General features: G+C 44.3%; 1 protein-coding gene across 1 annotated transcript; it reads right to left on the reverse strand.

Moving 5' to 3' along the window:
* Positions 1–17,603: 17,603 nt before the first annotated feature.
* ORYCUNV1R1572 (vomeronasal 1 receptor oryCunV1R1572) lies at positions 17,604–18,650 on the reverse strand. Its single transcript, NM_001167259.1, has one exon. It carries the CDS (start codon positions 18,648–18,650, stop codon positions 17,604–17,606), a length of 1,047 nt encoding a protein of 348 aa, NP_001160731.1.
* Positions 18,651–19,788: the final 1,138 nt, after the last annotated feature.

Here is a 19,788-nt window from a genome sequence, read left to right on the forward strand (position 1 = left end):
GTTCCAAAGTGTATAAGCTTTACTTTTCATGAAATATTACCATAGGGCCATGTGTTTGGAGTGGCTGTTAAGGCAATACTTGGGATAGTTACACCCCGTATCATAGTGCCGAGGTTTAAGCTCTCTCTGTATTCCTCCTTCCTAGAAAAGTGCTTTATAGGAGGGGTAAGCGATGGCACACATGGCTGGCTCACTTCCACCCATGTCAGAGACCCAGATTGAGTCCCTGATTGCTGAAATGACCTTGCTTGCCCCGGCCTCTGTGGACATTTGAATGGGGGACTATATGTTCTCTTCCCACCTGAATCACTGTGTTTCTCATATAAACAAAATCATTTTTAGAAAATGCCACATGCCATGTAAACATCCTTATTATAGGTTTACTTTTAGCTTTTTAAGGGCACAAGTGATGTCTGATTTGATCTGCATCATCTTAAAGAGTCAGGAACAAAGTAGAATCTACAACATTGATTGTAATGGAATGAAAAAGACTGTGTAAAAATAACACATACATAGAGAGTCTCACCAGCTTAGAATGCAAAGAATTCGTTAATTTACATGCTGTTTTTTGGTGTATTTATGCCGTACCATGTATTCCTATTTAATGTATCCATGGAGCAAAGTTGTTCAGAGTGCACTCTGGTGTCTGCCTGCTGGGTTTATGTCCCTGGGCTGCCCTTCCCTCAAGTGTGACCTTCAGCCATCTGTGAGACTGAGATTGCTCAGGTCCTCCACCGAGTATGCTCAGTCTGAGGTGTGCCCTGGAACTTTGTGCTACCTCGTGTGAAGAAAGATGAAGTGCACATACCAAACGTGGAAGTGGATCAGGAACGCAATGACATCCTAGAGATGTTAATCTCAGAAATGTTTCTTGTTATGCAGGTCCTCATAAATGTGATCTAGGGGCTTCCTGCAGTTCTTTAATGAATGATCAACTCTGTCTCTGCCTGGAAGAGAGAAGACAAAATACAAGAAAACAGAATATTTTAACAATATTGGTTAGAGGACTCTGATGCAATTTAAAGTCTTTTCTCTGAATCCCCAAGATAGCGACACTTCTTAACAAGTTATTATCATCTTGTCAAAGCTCTGAGCAGAGTCTAGTTATCAACACTTAGGAAGATCTTCTCATTGTTACTCACACATGTAGAATGTGGGTGTTTAATGGGACCCTGGGTGGAGCAGTTTCAGAGACATTGTATTTTAAGAGAGTCCATTAAAACTAGAAATATAACTTCCATATGCTCCAGCTTTCTGGCAACTGGGGTATATCCAAGAGACATGAAAACCTTCTATCAAGAGTTACCTGCACCCCCGTGTGTGTTGCAGCACTGTCATAATTTCCAACAGATGGAATCTTTCAAGATGAGAGTTATCAAATGAATGGATAAAGAAAGTGTAGTATACTCACACAGTGATATATTTTCAACAGAAAACAATGAAATCCTGTTAATGTCAGAGAAATGCGTGGAACTGGAAGACGTCGTGTTAAGTGACATAAAGCCCTGTAAAAATGATGAACACCCTCATTTGTGAAAGCTAGCAGCTCAGTCTCAACAGAGAACAGTGGTTAGTAGAGGCTGGGAGTCCTGGGGGAAGAGCAGAATTTGGACACCAGGTGCCAAACCAGAGTAAGAAGGAAGGAATTAGACCCTGGTGTCGCACAGCACATGCGGCTGACCATAGCTCACTGTGCCCTGCTGTGTATGTCTTGAGCACATAGAAGGAGATGTTCCATGGTTCCTTCAGACCTGAGGTCACTTCGTGGGCAACCATCAATCAAACTGATTCCACTTTCACAGTGCATTTAGAAGTCATCTGTAGCCCATAAGTAATTACAATTGTTCATAAATTTTTGCGATGAAAATATTTCAATAATAATGTCAAGGAAAGTGAAGTGGAAAAACATTAAACCCAGATATATGTCCCCAAGCCTTATGGGTCATATATGATTCCAAGCAAATTGCTCTAAATGGAATTTTTCTCTAACATTACAGATGGCATATGCCTAGTTTTATGTACTTATCTTCTATGAGTAAAATATAAACAAATAACATTTTAAAATAATACTTTTAAATAGATGAATATTAACAGTTCATAAAAACATTAAAAATGGCTGTGAGATTACATTTCTTTGAAATATAGCTTTAGTTCAATTCAGTTTAATTAGACCTTTGACTTGCACCCATAGTGAGCTCATCTCACTGGGGTGCTTGCGCTAAACATCTGGGAATCAAGAGTGTTTGACTCTAATTCCAGTGTTGCTTAAGACAGAGCAGTGCCACAGACACCAGTGTTTTAGGAGGAGCAGGAGTGTACACAGCCCAGCAGTGTGAAGGAATAGGTAGAAACACAGCTTCCGTGAGTCCTTGGTTTAAGACCACTGATGCTCTTTGCTGATGGTGAAAGTCCACAGCAGGACAAGAGGAAATGGAACTCCTTCTCCAGGGTGTTGAGCAGGGACAGTGGCACAGTTGATGGCATCACAGGCGACAGCTGTGCTTTCCTCCAGGAGTGCCGGCACAGACGTGGAAAGCACTTCTCACCAGAGGTGTCCACATGATGGACCACACACCCTCTATCAGCGAACCCCACATCTAATATGTATGGCTGCACTGTATGTAAATGTTATGTGTGGTTTGTAGTAATATCATCACTGAAGCATCACTCTGGTGAACAGGAACCTTCAAAACACAGCTAAGTTCAATGCTCAGAGCGAGTCCTCTCCCAGCTCTGCCTCTTCACATGCACACCTGAACAACACAGTGGGCTCTATGGAATCAGGATATAGGACAGCGCTCTCTGCCACCAGCAGGGTAATCTAGGATGCACCCCCCAACATGGCTCCTAGGGATGTTGGTGCAGAGACAGGACCTGGGTGCAGATGCTGGGGCATGGTGTGATGCCTGTCCATCATGTGTCAGTACTCGCTCAGCCTCTCATGCATGAAGGGGCAGCCTTCAGTGTGTGCTTCCCACAGAGCTGCACTCCACCATCATGACTGGTGGTCCTCGCTACGGTCACCTTCTGTGTGTGACAGTGAGACTGGATGAGAGGGCATGGGGAGGTGACACTGGCCATGCTCCATGCATGTGGGTGTGGGACTGGGTGGTAGCACAGCCCACTGTCTCTCACAGAGCATTTCCAGCTGGGAAACTCTGAGGAGCCCTGGGGGGAGTGGCGGGCAGAGCCATGAGGATGACCTCATCCCCACATAGTCCTCGGTGCTGTGTACTGAGATGCTGGGAAATGCAGGAGCCCTGGGATGTGAGGGAGAAACACATGGAGAACACTTGGACAAGAAAAGGCAGCTATTTTACCATAAATGGAGGTGAGAATTAACCACTGTTTTTGTAGCTTAAAGGGTTGTGGAGCACAGCTCTGGTTGGCACATATAGGCAGAATATTTACAATGCCCATATTATTAATCTATCTTGAGAAAGGTTAGGCAAAGGAAAGGATCATGTGAAAGTGCAGAGAAAACACTCAGGAGTTCAGCACAGACGCTGTGCTGTCCTTACCAGAACCAGAGCCCTGCAGCCAACTGCTGCCTGCTGCCCCTGAGTTGGAACGAGAGCCCTGAGCACCTTTCTGGCTGGATGGCAGTGGCTCTCCTTCATCTGCACTCACCCTCTGTCTGTGTGACAAGGGCAGGACATGGCATCAGGTTTTCCTGAACATGGAAAGTGCATGAAAAGCTGTCCTTTGAGAGAAATCTGAAACCTAAGCCAAGACCTGGGCAGGATCAGGTTCAAGTCCCTAGCATGTTTGTGCTTTTGGAACAAGATCAGTCTCCTCCATTGCTAAAGAATTGGGAGGGGGGCTGCAAAACCAGACTGCAGAGAAAGACTGATGGATGCGGATCCCAAATCCACTGCAGCTCTTTGAATTTGCCCTATTTCCTGTTTTGAGCTGAGAGGTGGAAGCATCCATCACTTTCCCTTGTTTTTAATGTTTTCTGGAATTGCAATTGCAATGCCTTGTCCGTCATTGTCCTCGCACTGGGAGAGCACAGGCTGCAGGTTGTTATCCTGTAGTCATACAATCTGTAATTACAACTGCACAAAGAAACTTTCCTGAGAAGATACTGGTGTATATCTCACAGGGATGTGAGGTTACACTCACTTCTTGTTCAGGATGCAAAAGTTGCTTTTTAATCATCAGAAACTGCAGCAATCACTTAGGCATAAGAGTTCCACTTGATTCATGAAATTGAGAAGGGCACATCTCATTACATTAAATAAAACAGTTGTTAACACCAGTTCCCAGGTCACGTGTATGAACCTTAGTTACACTTCAGTTTAAGCTCACAAGGTGCATAATATGTAGCGTGAGTACTGCTACAGCAAGTGTAAAAAAGCGATTGTAGTAAGAAACACGAACAGATACCTAAAACTAACCAGGTTCTGTGAAAAATCATTTATGTGTAGGTACCTGGACATCCAAGGGCTGAATGACCTGAGAATCAGACATCCCAAGTGCATCGCACAGGGGCCTCCTCTAGGCTGAATAGAGCTGATGGCCCCAGTGAAGTCCAATACCCCTCACCACTGCCCAGTTCCCCCATCAGCCCCGTCTGAGGCCCCACCACCCCTGGTTCCCACGTGTGTAGTAAAGAGCCACTCACCAGGCAGATGTGTGCAGGGGACTCTGTGCACCTGAGAGGAACCTGCAGTTTTAAGGGAAGGATGTCTGAGCTCATCTCTCTGCAGGCTGTCATTTTTGCATCTGCCCAGAGGTGACAGATCCCACTGTGGAGCTCAGATCATGGAGTCCCCAGCAGAACACATCACCTGTGTCCTCATGTCCTTTATTCCCTCCTGCACAAGAGGAGTCTGGGGAGAGCTGAGCTCAGAACTTCTTCTGATTCCCTGACACAGGAGTGTGAGGGTCAGAAGGGACCAACCCTGTAGATGACATCAGGTTCTCTCTTGTGATCCTGAGAGCAGCTTAGTGCCTACCCCCTCCACACTGCAGCACCCTGGCCTCCTGTGAGACCACAGTGCCACCGAGGTCCTCTCCACCCATTGTGTGATGGCATCCTGTCCCCAGGGCCACCCTCACCTTGTGCACCTGGCTCCTGGCCATTTCTGGGCCTGTAATTCCAGTATAACAGGCTCTCAGCTTCAAAATTCAAACTGTGACTCTAATTGTGAACATATATTTAATACAATTTACAGAGTGTGCTATTTTCATAAAGAAATGGCAATGCAAAGGGAACCAAATTACAGTTCAAGAACGGAACACTGTATCAGGTCCAAAATCTGAAACTTGGGATGGTGGCTGTAAGAGGACAGGACACCGAGCAGAAAGCTTCAATCACCTGCAGCTTCTTTTTTTTCTTTTCTGCTCTCTGCTTTGGTAGTAACAACCAGGTCTGGCTCACACTCAAGGGGGAGGGTGTTAAATGCCCCCTCCTTGCTGGGGCTCTGTCTGCATGCATGATTTTGTCTTCTTCCCCTAATTTATTTGTGTGCAACTTTTCTTTTGCTTGTTATATCTGTATGTGCTCATATATTCACCTTTCCATGTCATTACCTTTATTGCTCCAATGGTTTCCTGCCTTGGCTGTCATGAGTTCTTTCACCTACATTCCTGAGACTTTGTCAGGCATCCATATATTTTGCCTGGGGATCACTTTTTTTCTAATGTAACATGTCCAGGCTCCTGTTTTGTTTACCTTGTTAGTCCTAGAGTCCGCTATTTCTGCCACAAGTCAGGTTTCTTTTCCATCGTGATTAGCAGAGTTTGCATTATTTGTGGTGCTTGAGTAAAATGAAAAGCAGCAGTCCTTATTCAAGCAGAGAACAGTGGAATTGGTGTTTAAAACAGCAAATGCTGACTTGCAATGGTGCTTTTTATTTGCTCTTTAATACTATTTTAGATAATAAAATATTAATATTAGCATGAATTTTCACATGTATCTTTTATTATACTGTGTCAATTTTAAATAAAGTGTAAGAGCATGGAATGTGCATCTGGAATCTAAATTTACGCAAAGCATAGTTTGTGGTCTTCACATTCATATGGATTTTATTCATGCCAGGACATTGAAAGTGCTACAAAAATAAAAAGAATTCAACTGTCTACTACACCTTGATACACAGGCACACCACCAGTCAACCCTGCCCTTGGCTTATTGATGGTAACAAAGACTGAAAGGAAAATTAAGATGATTGATTGTGCTGTATTTCCCTTTCCTTCCATGTCTTTGGCATAAGAGTTTGGGTCATTCGGTGATATAACAGGCTTTAGAGAGAAAGAGATAGAGCTCCTTGGTCACAGGCATTTCTCGGGCTGCGTTGCCTTCCTTCTGCATTTGAACCAGGTTCTGGTGTGAGCCAACAGTGTGAGCTCCCTGACTATAAAGATTTGCTACCCTCCTTGTTTTCTTCAACAGAAGATTTAGGTTGTATCTTTTTTTAAAATACATATTTATTTGATAGATTTACACGGAGAGGCAGAGGAAGAGAGAGAGCGAGTGAGCAAGAGAGTGAGTCTTCCGATCCACTGAATCACTCCCCAGATGGCAGCAAAGGCTGGAGCTGCACCAATCTGAAGCCAGGAGCCAGGAGTTTCTTCCAGGATTCCTACATCGGTGCAGGGGCCCAAATTCTTGGGCCATCTTCTACAGCTTTCCCAGGTCATACTAGAGAGCTGGGTCATAAGTGGAGCAGCCTCAACTCAAACCAGTTCCCATATGGAACAATGGTACTGCAGGTGGTGGCTTTACCTGCTATGCAACAGCTCTGGCCCCTTCAGTTGTATCGTTACACTGATGAACTTTGAGTTGATTTTTGAATTGGAGGAGAGGTTGTTGTTGAGCTGCCATCTTCATATGGGCATCCAGGTGTCTCAGTCCCATCTACTGACAAGATGTCCTTTCCTCATAGTGATTATGGCGTCTTTGTCAAGTATCAGTTGTGTAGATGCATGGATTCATTCCTGGGGTTCTGCTCTGTTCCACTGTTCTGTTTCTGTTTTGATTCCAGTACCATTCTGTCTTGGTTACTATAGCTCTGTAGTCTACTTTAAGTCATGTTTTGTGATGCCTCTAGCTTTGTTCTTTTTGCTAAAGATTTCTTTGTTTTTTGGGGGACTTTTGCCCCAAAAATATAATGATATTTTAGACTTGTTCTTTATAGTTCTGTGAAGAATGATACTGCTATCTTGATTGGGAATACATTGTATGTGTAAACTGTTTTGAGTAGCATGGGCATTTTAGTATAAATTCTTCCCACTCGTGTACATTGGAGAACTCTCCTCTTTATTGTGTCTGCAATTCATTTATCAGTGTTCCATAATTTTTACTGTCGAGATATCTCAAATTGATGGCTAAATTAACGCCTAGATGTTTTACTATTTTTAAATCTATCATTTCCTTTGTTTTCATCAAGTTCATTATATGCTATAGGTTTTTCATGTTGATGTTCTATCTTATGACTATACTGAATTTGTTTATCACATCTAGTAGTCTTGATGGAATCCTTGGAGTTGTATATATGCCCACACCACTTATACAAGGGTAATTTGCATCCCTACTTCTTTATTTGCATATCCTTTAATCCTCTCAGTTTCCTAATTGCATTGGCTAAGACTTTCAATTAAAAATTAACTAGGAGTGGTGAGGATGGACATTCTTGTCCAGTTCTAGATCACAGAGGAAATTCTTTCAGCTATTCCTCACTCAGCATAATATAGGTTTCACATATGAAGCCCTTTTATGTTGTGATATAATCTTTCCATACCTACATTGTTGACAGTTTGGTGATGAGTAGAAGGTAAATTTTATGAAATATTTTCTGCATCAATTGAGATGATTAACTGACTTCATGCTTCACTCTGTTGATGTTAATATTTTATTCAATAGTTCATGTATGTAGAAGCATTCTTGGACCCAGAGGATAAATCCCACTTGGTCATAATGGTAGCCTTTTGGATGTGCCGTTGTGTTCAGTTTGCTAGTATTATGGGGAGGGTTTTTTTTTTTTTTGCATCCGTGTTCATCAGGGATATTGGCCTATAAATTTTTGCTTATTTCCATGTCTGCTATTGGCATCATGATTACACTGGCTTTGTAATGAGTTTTGATTTCCTTTCGTGTAACTTTTGGCAGTAGTTTGGGAGAGAATTGATGTTAGCTGTTCTTTAAAAGCTGGAGCAATGCAGCAGTGAAACCAGTTAGTCATGTTAGACTTCATTAATTCAATCTCATTACTCATTATTGGTATTTCCCATTGGTATTTGTCTTCATGATTCATTTTGGTAGGTAATATATTCAGAAATTTATCCATTTCTCCTAGGTATTTGATTTGTTGTTATACATAACTGTCCATACTATTTTAATCACTGAAGTATCATTCAGTTGTAACATCTCCTTTTCCTTCTGTGGTTTTGTTTGAGTTCTCTGTTGCTTGATTAGTCCAGCTGAAGGTTTATCAATATTGTTTTGGTCTTTTAAAAAATCAGCTCATTTTGATTGATGTTATGTATTATTTTCTTAGTCTCTTTTTTTAAAATTTCTTCTCTGATCTTTGTTTCTTCCTGCCTCCTCATTGCTTTGTTCTTGCCTTTTTGGTTCTTTGAGATGCTTTTGTAGATTGCTTGCTTGAAATCTTTTTGAAAAATTTACTGGAGCAAGTTACAGAGAGAGAGAACTAGAGACAGAGAAAGACCTACATACACATACATACTGGGAGCTCTTCTATCCTCTGGTTTGTTTCTCAAATGGCTAATAATCCAGGGCTGAGCCCTGGTGAAGCTAGGACCCAGGAGTTTCATCAGGTCCTCCGTGTGGGCAGCATGGATCCATGTATCCGGGCTATCTCCTGCTGCTTCTCCAGGGTTTGCCCGGAGCTGAATCAGAAGTGAAGCATCTGGGGCATAAAACAGCGCCAATAGGGTTGCCAGCATCATAGGCAGCTGCTTTACCTGCTACACCACCACACTGGCCCCTTGAAATCATTTTTTTAGTCCATTTTGTTTCCCCCTTTGTCGCTCCCCCTCTTCGTGGAGGAGCGACACAGGACCCTGCGCTGTTCTTTCGTCTGCTCGGCCCTCCCCGGGTTTGCTGCTGGTTCTTCCCGGGTTGGCTACTATCCCTTCCACCTCCGTGGAAGGGCAGTTCCCCCTGGCCACATTCCCCACTTCCGCAGGGGAGCGGCACACCGCCGGCCGGCTCTCTGGGGGGCTGCACAGGTGTTCCTTCAGATGTTCCCCTTAGATGTTCCTGGTGCATGCCGTCTCTCTCCTCCTTTATAGTCCTCCTCCGCCAATCCCAACTCGGCTGCCCACACGCCGAGTACGCTGCTCTCCAATCAGGAGCAAGTCCTACAGTTTATTGGTTGAACTGGAGGCAGCTGTGCAGAAGCTGTTTACTTCTCTCCCAGCGCCATATTGTGGGAGAGCAGATGCATAGAATAAGTCTTAATTCCAGTAACTCAGTCCAGTCCGGATGCTCCCCACAGATCCCCCTTTCTTTTTATTTTTGGCGTTGATACGCGCCTGTCTTCGGTGCCCCATGGCACACACTCTGCTCTGCTTGCTAGAGTTGCCACAGGTTCTTACAAGTCCTATCAATCAGGAAAACCGAATCCGGGTCCTCTCTTCGCCATGTTGTGAGGAGGTTTTTAGGCGCTGATGCGTGCCTGTGTTCGGTGCCCTGCAGCGCATGCTCTGCTCTGCCTGCAGGGGCTTACAAAACCTATCAGGCAAACCGAATCCAAGCCTTCTCATTGCCTTATTGTGGGGGAGACTTATTAGTGTTGGTTTGTGCCTATCTTCGGTGACCTGCAGCTCATGCTTTGGTCGAGCTGCTTGCTGGTGCTTACCGCCTTAAATCAGGCAGACCGAATCCAAGCCTCCTAATTGTTGCATTGTGGGGGAAGCCTTACTGATGTTAATTCGTGCCTGTCTTCGGTGACCTGCGGCGCATAAGCTGCTAGCCGCCCAGGTGCTCATCGCCTCACTAATCAGGCAGACCGAATCCAAGCCTTCTAATTGCCATGTTGAGGGGAGGCCTTTCTATTTCTCTATCTCCGGGCATTCCTATTTCTCCCATTCCACTTCTATCTTCCAGCATTCCTATTTCTCTCACTTTACTTCTAAAACTTCTGTTTCTCTTATCCCCGCAGCTTCCCGGTGCCTCGCCCCGAGGCTGCTTCTCGGCAGCTTTCCGGCTCTGAGCCGCTTCAGCCCGCGCCTCTTTCATCTGCGCAGCTTCCCGGCTTTGCGCGGCTTGGCTTCCCGCGCTCCGCGGTCTCCACGCCCTTCGCGTCTGCACCACGGCCTCGCGCCAGCCCCATTCCCTATCTATTCACGCCCCGTGCTCTCTCTGCACGCGGCGGCTTCCGCGAGTGTTTCCGCCACCACCAGCATTCAGTCCAAGTTCCCCGGACTAACCTGGCGAATTTCAACCTGGCGGCCCACGTCTCTGCTTCTAGTTCCAGATCTTCGCCTCTTGCTCCCCGGGGTGACTTGAAGAATTCCAAGGTGGCTTATGTCTCCGCCTTGGCCTGCACTCGCGGCTTCATCCTCCCTAACATTTTTCTCTACCCGGTATGTTTCCCTAAGTTTTCTTCCAACAATATTCCTCCCTCATTTCTCCTGGCCTCTCCCCACAGTCCGTATCCGAGTCCAAGCCTCCTCCAGGTTTCACTTTCACTTTCAATCTCCTAGCTTCCCCGCCATAGTCCGCATCCGAGTCTATGAAAGCTTTCACTTTCGCTTTCAATCCTAACTTCTTTCCCACAGTCCATATCCGAGTCTCTGCCTAGGCTTTCAATAGCTTCTTCCGGCACCTAGGCTCTTTGCTAGTCTCTCTCTCCGGTATTTTCCACTTCTTCCCGTTTCTTCCCTCCTAAGTTTCATATCCGTCCTAAGTTTCCTATCCGAGTCATTTCTTCCCTCCTAAGTTTCCTATCCGTCCTAGGTTTCCTATCCGAGTCACGGCACCATTATGTCGCTCCCCCTCTTCGTGGAGGAGCGACACAGGACCCTGCGCTGTTCTTTCGTCTGCTCGGCCCTCCCCGGGTTTGCTGCTGGTTCTTCCCGGGTTGGCTACTATCCCTTCCACCTCCGTGGAAGGGCAGTTCCCCCTGGCCACATTCCCCACTTCCGCAGGGGAGCAGCACACCGCCGGCCGGCTCTCTGGGGGGCTGCACAGGTGTTCCTTCAGATGTTCCCCTTAGATGTTCCTGGTGCATGCCGTCTCTCTCCTCCTTTATAGTCCTCCTCCGCCAATCCCAACTCGGCTGCCCACACGCCGAGTACGCTGCTCTCCAATCAGGAGCAAGTCCTACAGTTTATTGGTTGAACTGGAGGCAGCTGTGCAGAAGCTGTTTACTTCTCTCCCAGCGCCATATTGTGGGAGAGCAGATGCATAGAATAAGTCTTAATTCCAGTAACTCAGTCCAGTCCGGATGCTCCCCACACCCCTTAGCATTGCTCTAACTACATCCCATAAGTCTTTGTATGTTGTGTTTTAATTTTAATTTCAAGAATGTTTTTAATTTTTTAACAAATCTATCAAAAAGAGAATAGATTTTATGTATTCATAGATATAAGTCTGAGAACATAACCAGAGTTCACTCCCTTCCCCTCTCCCTCCTGCAGTCCCCTTTCTTAATTCCTTTCTCCTTTATTCTTTAAATTTTGCAAAGCCTTATTTTCAATTTATTTTCATCTCAGACTGAACCTACCACTAACCATGATATTCAACAAGTAAAAAGTAGAAAGACCACTGTCTGCAGGAGTATAGACTGGGACTAAAAATAATAATCAAATCATAAGTTCTGTTTCAATTTACACATCTGTATTCTTTATTAGCTACCAAATATCAGGTAAAACATGATATTGTTCTTTTTGTCAGGTCTTACTTCACTAAGTGTAACAGTTTCCAGTTGCATGAGGCTTACAGTTGTTATTTCACTGAGTAGGTTTCTTTTGTTTGTCTTTAGAAAATTTTATTTAAGAAATATAAATTTCAAAAGTACACCATACTGATCCGATGGCAGGAGCCAGGTACTTCTCCTGGTCTCCCATGGGGTGCAGGGCCCAAGCAGTTGGGCCATCCTCCACTGCACTCCCTGGCCACAGCAGAGAGCTAGGAAGCCTCTTGAGTTCACAAACTCTGACCTTATTTAGACAAGGCCATAATCGAAGTGGAAATTCTCTCATCCCATCAGAGAAAGGTACCGCCTTCTTTGATGGCCTCTTCTTTCTACTGGCTTTCCATGCCTCAGAAATTCTCATGGGCTTTATAGACAGAGATGAATGCCTTAAAGGCGTCTCCTGGTCTCCCATGCAGGTGCAAGGCCTAAGCACTTGGGCCATCCTCCACTGCATTCCTGGGCCATAGCAGAGAGCTGGCCTGGAAGAGGGGCAACCGGGACAGAATCCAGTGCCCCCAGAGTGCTCTTTAGGGCTTTTGCCATTCTATGAGTTTGCTGTGTATCCCACTTCCCATGTTGGATCATTCTCTCCTTTTTAATTCTATCATTTATTATCAGCAGACACTGGTCCTACTTATGTGATCCCTTTGACTCTTTTTTTTAACTTTTATTTAATGAATATAAATTTCCAAAGTACGACTTATGGATTACAATGGCTTCACCCCCATACCGTCCCTCCCACCCACAACCCTCCCCTTTCCCACTCCCTCTCCCCTTCCATTCACACAAGATTCATTTTTGATTATCTTAATATACAGAAGATCACCTTAGTATACATTAAGTAAGGATTTCAACAGTTTGCTCCCACACAGAAACATAAAGTGAAAAATAATAGATGATTTTTTTAAATGATGATGAAATCAGATCAGACCTGTTGTCATGTTTAATCCCAGTGAGAGTCAAGTTGGGAATTGATAATTTCTTTCTTTTTTTTTTTTATACAGAAGATCAGTTTAGTATGCATTAAGTAAAGATTTCAACCGTTTGCACCCCCATAGAAACACAAAGTGAAATATATTGTTTGAGTACTCGTTATAGCATTAAATCTCAATGTACAGCACATTAAGGACAGAGATCCTACATGAGGAGTAAGTGCACAGTGACTCCTGTTGTTGACTTTACCAATTGACACTCCTGTCTATGGCCTCAGTAATCTCCCTATGCTCCAGTCATGAGTTGACAAGGCTATGGAAGCCCCTTGAGTTCTCTGACTCTTATCTTGTTTAGACAAGGTCATAGTCAAAGTGGAGGTTCTCTCCTCCCTTCAGAGAAAGGTACCTCCTTCTTTGAAGACCTGTTCTTTCCACTGGGATCTCACAGAGATCTTTCATTTAGGTTTTTTTTTTTTTTTTTTTTTGCCTGAGTGTCTTGGCTTTCCATGCCTGAAATACTCTCATTGGCTTTGCAGCCAGATCTGAATGCCTTTAGGGCTGATTCTGAGGCCAGAGTGCTATTTAGGACATCTGCCATTCTATGAGTCTGCTGAGTATCTCGCTTCCCATGTTGGATCACTCTCCCCTTTATTTATTCTATCGGTTAGTGTTAGCAGGTACTAGACTTGTTTATGTGCTCCCTTTGACTCTTAGTCCTTTCATTATGATCAATTGTGAACTGAAATTGATCACTTGGACTAGTGAGATGGCATTGGTACATGCCACCTTGATGGGATTGAATTGGAATCCCCTGGTATGTTTCTAACTCTACCAATTGGGGCAAGTTAGCTTGTGCATGTCCCAAATTATACATCTCTTCCCTCTCTTATTCCCACTCTTATGTTTAACAGGGATCACATTTCAGTTAAATTTCAACACTTAAGAATAACTGTGTGATAATTACAGAATTAAACCAGTCATATTAAGTAGAACAGACAAAAAAACTACTAAGAGGGATAATTTATTAAGTTGTTCATTAACAGTCAGGGCTATGCTGATCAAGTCACCGTTTCTCATAGTGTCCATTTCACTTCACTTAGTGTCCCTTTTTCCCCACATCCTCGCCAGAATCTCTTGTTGGTAGATTTCTGAATGTGAGCCTTTCTAACTGGGGTGAGGTGAAACCTCATTGTGGTTTTGATTTGCATTTCCCTGATGGTTAGTGATCTTGAACATTTTTTCATGTGCCTGTTGGCCATTTGGATTTCCTCTTGTGAAAAATGTCTGTTGATGTCCTTGGCCCATCTCTTAATTGGTTTTTTTGTTTTGTTGTTGTGGAGTTTCTTGATCTCTTTGTAGATTCTGGTTATTAACTGTCGCTCCCCGTCTTCGTGGAGGAACAACACAGGGCCCTGCATTGTTCTTTTGTCTGCTCGGCCCTTCCCGGGTTTGCTGCTGGTTCTTCCCGGGTTGGCTACCAACCCTTCCACCTCCGTGGAAGGGCGGTTCCCCCTAGCCACTTTCCCCACTTCCGCGGGGGAGTGGCACACCGCCGGCCGGCTCTCTCGGGGGCTGCTCAGATGTTCCTCAGGTGTTCCTGGTGCATGTTGTCTCTCTCCTCCTTTATAGTCCTCTTCCACCAATCCCAACTCTGCTACCCACATGCCGAGTATGCTGCTCTCCTCCAATCAGGAGCAAGATCAGCTCCTGCAGCTCAGTCAATCAAATTGGCGAGAGGCAGCTGCGTAGAAGTTGTTTCCTCCTCTCCCAGCGCCATATTGTGGGAGAGCAGATGCATAGAATAAGTCTTAATTCCAGTAACTTAGTCTAGTCCGAGTTGCTCCCCACAATTAACCCTTTATCTGTTGCATAGTTTGCAGATATTTTTTCCCATTCTGTCGGTTGCCTCTTCCCTTTCCTGACAAAGGCTGTTGATTTTTCTGCATTGATTTTATATCCTGCTACTGTGCCAAACTCTTCTATGAGTTCCAGTAGTCTCTTAGTAGAGTTCTTTGGATCTCCTAAATAAAGAATCATGTGTCTGCAAAGAGGAATAGTTTGAGTTCTTCCTTCCCGATTTGTATCCCTTTAATTTCTTTTTTTGCCTGATGTCTCTGGCTAAAACGTCAGGAAGTATATTGAATAGCAATACACATACACACACAAATACATATATTTTATTTTATTATTTTAATATTTTATTTTATTATTATTATTATTTTTTGACAAGCAGAGTTAGACAGTGAAAGAGAAACAGAGAGAAAGTTCTTCCTTCCATTGGTTCACTCCCCCAAACGCTGTTTTAGCCATTGCACTGCGCTGGTTCAAAGCCAGAAATTAGGTGCTTCTCCTGGTCTCCCATGCAGGTGCAATGCCTAAGCACTTGTGCCATCCTCCACTGCCTTCCTGGGCCACAACAGAGAGCTGGACTGGAAGAGCAGCAACTGGCACAGAATCCGGTGCCCTGACTGGGACTAGAACCTGGGGTGCTGGCACTGCAGACAAAGGATTAGCCTAGTGAACCGTGGTGTCAGCCTATTATTTTATTTTTAAAATAATACCATTATTTATTAATATCATACATAAATTTATATGTGAGCATATGAAATAGAGAGAGCAAGAGTGAGAGAGAATGAATCTTCTATTCGCTGGCTCACTGTCTCAATGCCTGCAAAAGCCACTGCTAGACAAGGTCAAATCCAACAGTTAGGAACTACTTCCAGGTATCCAACTTGGATGGCAGAGACCCAGTTACTGGAACCCTTACCTACCATACCTGAGGGTGTAATTTAGCCAGATGTTGGAATCAGGAGCAGAGAAAGACATCAAACCAGGCACTGAGGTACAGAGCGCTGGAACACTAACCACTACACCAGATGCCTAGCCCCAGTTGCTGTTGTGGATAAGATAAGGGTGCAGTTTATTCTGTTTGTGTAAATATTCTCTTCTCCAGCAGATTTGGTGAAGGGGCTTATTCCCATACCGTGTGTTCTGGGCACTCTTGTCAAACTCACTGTCAGTGTATGCCCCAACAGCTCCTCTTCTTTCATTGAGGAAATTGAGAATAAAATCCTACCCCTTAGAAAATAATCTTCAAATCACTGTTCTGCACATATGTGTGGTAACATTCTAGAACTCCTTGAAAATTACATGTTCACACTTTTACACCCTTGACAGTACTCTTCTCTATAAATTCAAAAAGAAGAATAATTTTATGGTTGGCAAGAAGGTACTTGGAAATGTTTTATTATAAATATGCACAACAAAATTTGACCATTTTAAACATTTTTTTTGACAGGCAGAGTGGACAGTGAGAGAGAAAGACAGAGAGAAAGGTCTTCCTTTTGCCGTTGGTTCACCCTCCAATGGCGGCCGTGGCTGGCGCGCTCCGGCCGGTGCATGGCGCTGATCCGAAGGCAGGAGCCAGGTGCTTCTCCTGGTCTCCCGTAGGGTGCAGGGACCAAGAACTTGGGCCATCCTCCACTGCTTTCCCTGGCCACAGCAGAGAGCTGGCCTGGAAGAGGGGCAACCGGGACAGAATCTGGCACCCTGACCGGGACTAGAACCCGGTGTGCCGGTGCCGCAAGGCAGAGGATTAGTCTACTGAGCCACGGCGCTGGCCCATTTTAACTGTTTTTAAATGTACAGTTGAGTGGCATTAAGTTCATTCCCTCTTCCAAGGAGCTTCACCTGCACCATCTCTGGGACTTGTTCCTCCTGTATCCACTAAACCATCCCCTCTTCCCTCATCCTCTGTAGGTTCTGTCTCTGTAAATCAGGTTACTCGAAATTCCTCCCTGTATAAGTAGATTCATAGAATATTTGTTCTTTTGTTATGGACTTATTTCACTTAGCATAATCTTAGGGAAATTCATCTAATAGCACCATGTAGCAGAGTTTCTTCCCTGGATAGAGCTGAACAGTACTCCATTGTATGCACTGCACCTCATTTTGTTCTGATAGTCATATGGTTATGGACGTGGGCTTGTTACCACTGTAAAAAAAGTTCATTTTTTATTTATTTGAATGACAGAATTACACAGAGAGGAGGTATCAGAGAGATGGGGGGAGAAAGAAGGAGGGGGGAAGGGAAGGAGAGAGCGAGGGAGGGAGGGAGGGAGAGGGGGAAGGAGAGAGAATATGAGAGAGAGAATATGAGAGAGAGAGAATGAGAGAGAATGAGAATCTTCCAACTGTTGAAACACTCTTCAAATGGCCTAACAGCCACGGCTGGGCCAGGCCAAAGCCAGGAGCCAGGAGCTCAATCAGATTCCCACATGGGTGACAGGAAACCAAGCACCTGGGTCATCATCCACTGCCTTCTGAGTTGTGAGCAGGAAGCTGGATTGGAAGCACACACAAGGGCCTCTGATATGGGCTGTGGGCAGTTTAACCTGCTGCTCTGTGGTGTCCACCTCTTTTGACTGTTATAAATCAGGTTTCCATGGGTTTTGGTATACAGATAACTGAGTCCCTACATTCAGTACTTTTAAGAATATACATAGGATTAGAATTGCTGCAATATATAGTAATTTAGAGTAATAAACAGTTATATAGCTGGTTAGGTGAAATACAGATCACCAAGAATATTGAGTTATTAAAAGTGCTGCAAATGTCCATGTAACTGTAAGTCTGTGAGCTACCCCAAGCCATGACACGTGAGATCCACTTCATCAGTCTCTCTTTAGGAGATACTCAGAAATATTAGGTATGTCAGAGAGGCACGTGGCACAATTACCTATTACTCATTGGCCATGCACATCTATCAAAGTAAGTGCGCTTAATGAGAAAAGGTTAGCTTCCTAATGTCATTGAATCCAGAAAGCACATGCTGTATCCTCCGATTAACGATTTTGAAACCAATGTGTTGGTGCATCCTGAGAGAATTTATCCACCACTGAATAATCACACAATAACCACGCACAGATTTCAGAAAGGTGATTATTCGTTTTTCAGTGCTGATGAGCACCAGTGGGCTGACTGTAGCATAGCCGTTGATTACCAGCATGTGGACACAATGGAGAGTTGGGTCATTGTTCCATATCGCTCTTGAGGAGTAGACAATGTAGTCCAAAATAGACATGAATATGAAGAAGCACAGGAGCAGGAGAATGGTACAGGTGGCCCTTTGCTCTGGGGTGGCTCTTGCAGAAATCCTAGTGCTGTGAAGGTGTTGGGACTGCCTCTTGTGCCTGCATAGGAGAGTCACCATGTACCCACTTGAGACGGCCATGAGCCCTGTCACGAAGACTTCTCGGAAGGTCGCCAGCATAGAAAACATATGCCTAAATAAATAACTCATGGGCCTAATGGAGCAGAATTCAGTGGCATAAATTAGACTGTCTGAGGTCAGGTTGGGAGTGGCAATGGTGGTGATTATGAGGGGACTGGTAATGAAGACATAGACAACCCACAGGAAGAGGAGAGAACACAGGCTGTGATGCGAGGGCATCTGCTTGAACTTTGCCAGACAGGAGCTCCTGGGGCTGAGCGTGATGGCCTGGAGGACACTCAGCAGGCAGGTGGTGCACAGGGAGAGACCCCGCAGGATTCGGTACAAGTAGAAAACTGATTTACACATGACGTCATTCCAGAAACCCCGAGACCCAAAAATGTCTGTGATGAGGAAGCCCATGATTAGCAGCATAACTAGGTGGATGAGGGCCAAGAGGCCAATGGTCAGGTCCAAGGGCTTGGGTCTGTGCTGGAGAAAAAACGTGAGGATGTGGAAGAGAAGAAGCATGGTGTTGGCGGAGACCCCAATGCCAACTTCAGAGAAAAGGGTGTATCTTATGTCACTGGTGTGGTCCTTTTTGTTTTTATTCATCTGGTAGGGAAAAGAATAATACAGTAAATTTCTGAGGAAAACAGCAAGAAATATTATTTGTCACAAATATTAGTACCTTCACGAATCTCAACTAACACTGCTGTCATTATTGAAACCTATGCATCAATCCCAGTACTTCCTGTTCTCCCTTCATTAGTCAAGTCCACCTCAGACCTTCCTGGAGCCACCCCTACCATCTCCTTCATCCCTCCACATCCCAGCTATGGCTGGGTCATGGGTACCGTGGCCAGCTCCCACAGAAACACACACTTTCCTGTGCATTAAAAACTGCAACATGTTACAGGTAGCAGGAACACATTCCAATGTCTTTTTCTAATAATGTGGAGTCAGGGTGGTAAGTAGAACCACAATTAAAATCAATTCAATCTCATTCCAATTTAAGGTTTTAATTGAAGGACTTGTGTCTGAATATAAAAAAAAAACCCTTTAAGATAGGTCTCCATGAGATCCCAAGGTTTCATCTCCCCTTCAAATAAGCAAAGATGTTTTCTAGACTCAAGATTTCCAGGAGTAAAAATTACACTAGAAAATGAGATGATGACATACTGGTGACAGTTTCCTCTGGAATATGTGTATGAGATTTTATTGAACCCCATAAAAAGAAGTTCTGTAACACTGCAAAATATTTCCAAATTTATATTTAAAAAGAATTATCATTTGACAGTAGAGGTATGTGGCACAATTATGTCATGGCTCCTTGGACCATGTGGTTCCATCATGTAAGGCACGAAAGAGAGGCAGAATGCTGATTTCCTGAACATGAGATGCCACAAAACTCTTCAGAACTCAGGTGCCTACTTTGTTAAAGTCTGACAAGTGTGGATTTTTTTAAGGTGAAAATGAACAGCATGAGAAAAAGTTAACATTTTTCCAAAGTAATGATCAGGTGGGTAGCAGGATTTGTTGAGCTCGTTTCAGATTGCCTCCATGGTCCTTCAGGAAGACTGATGGTAAATTATTAATCCAGGGCCCACCGCCTTCAAGCTTCATGGATCTCTGGCAGTTGCCGTGCTGATATTCTGTTATGTCTGTGTACTGCCATTTTTGTGTGTATGTTTTATGCAAGGTGAAAAAATATCATGCTAATCTTTAAACGAAAGTGCCATGCTGTTTGCCA

This window comes from Oryctolagus cuniculus, chromosome 10, assembly GCF_964237555.1.
Source record: "Oryctolagus cuniculus chromosome 10, mOryCun1.1, whole genome shotgun sequence".
NCBI classification, from domain to species: domain Eukaryota; kingdom Metazoa; phylum Chordata; class Mammalia; order Lagomorpha; family Leporidae; genus Oryctolagus; species Oryctolagus cuniculus.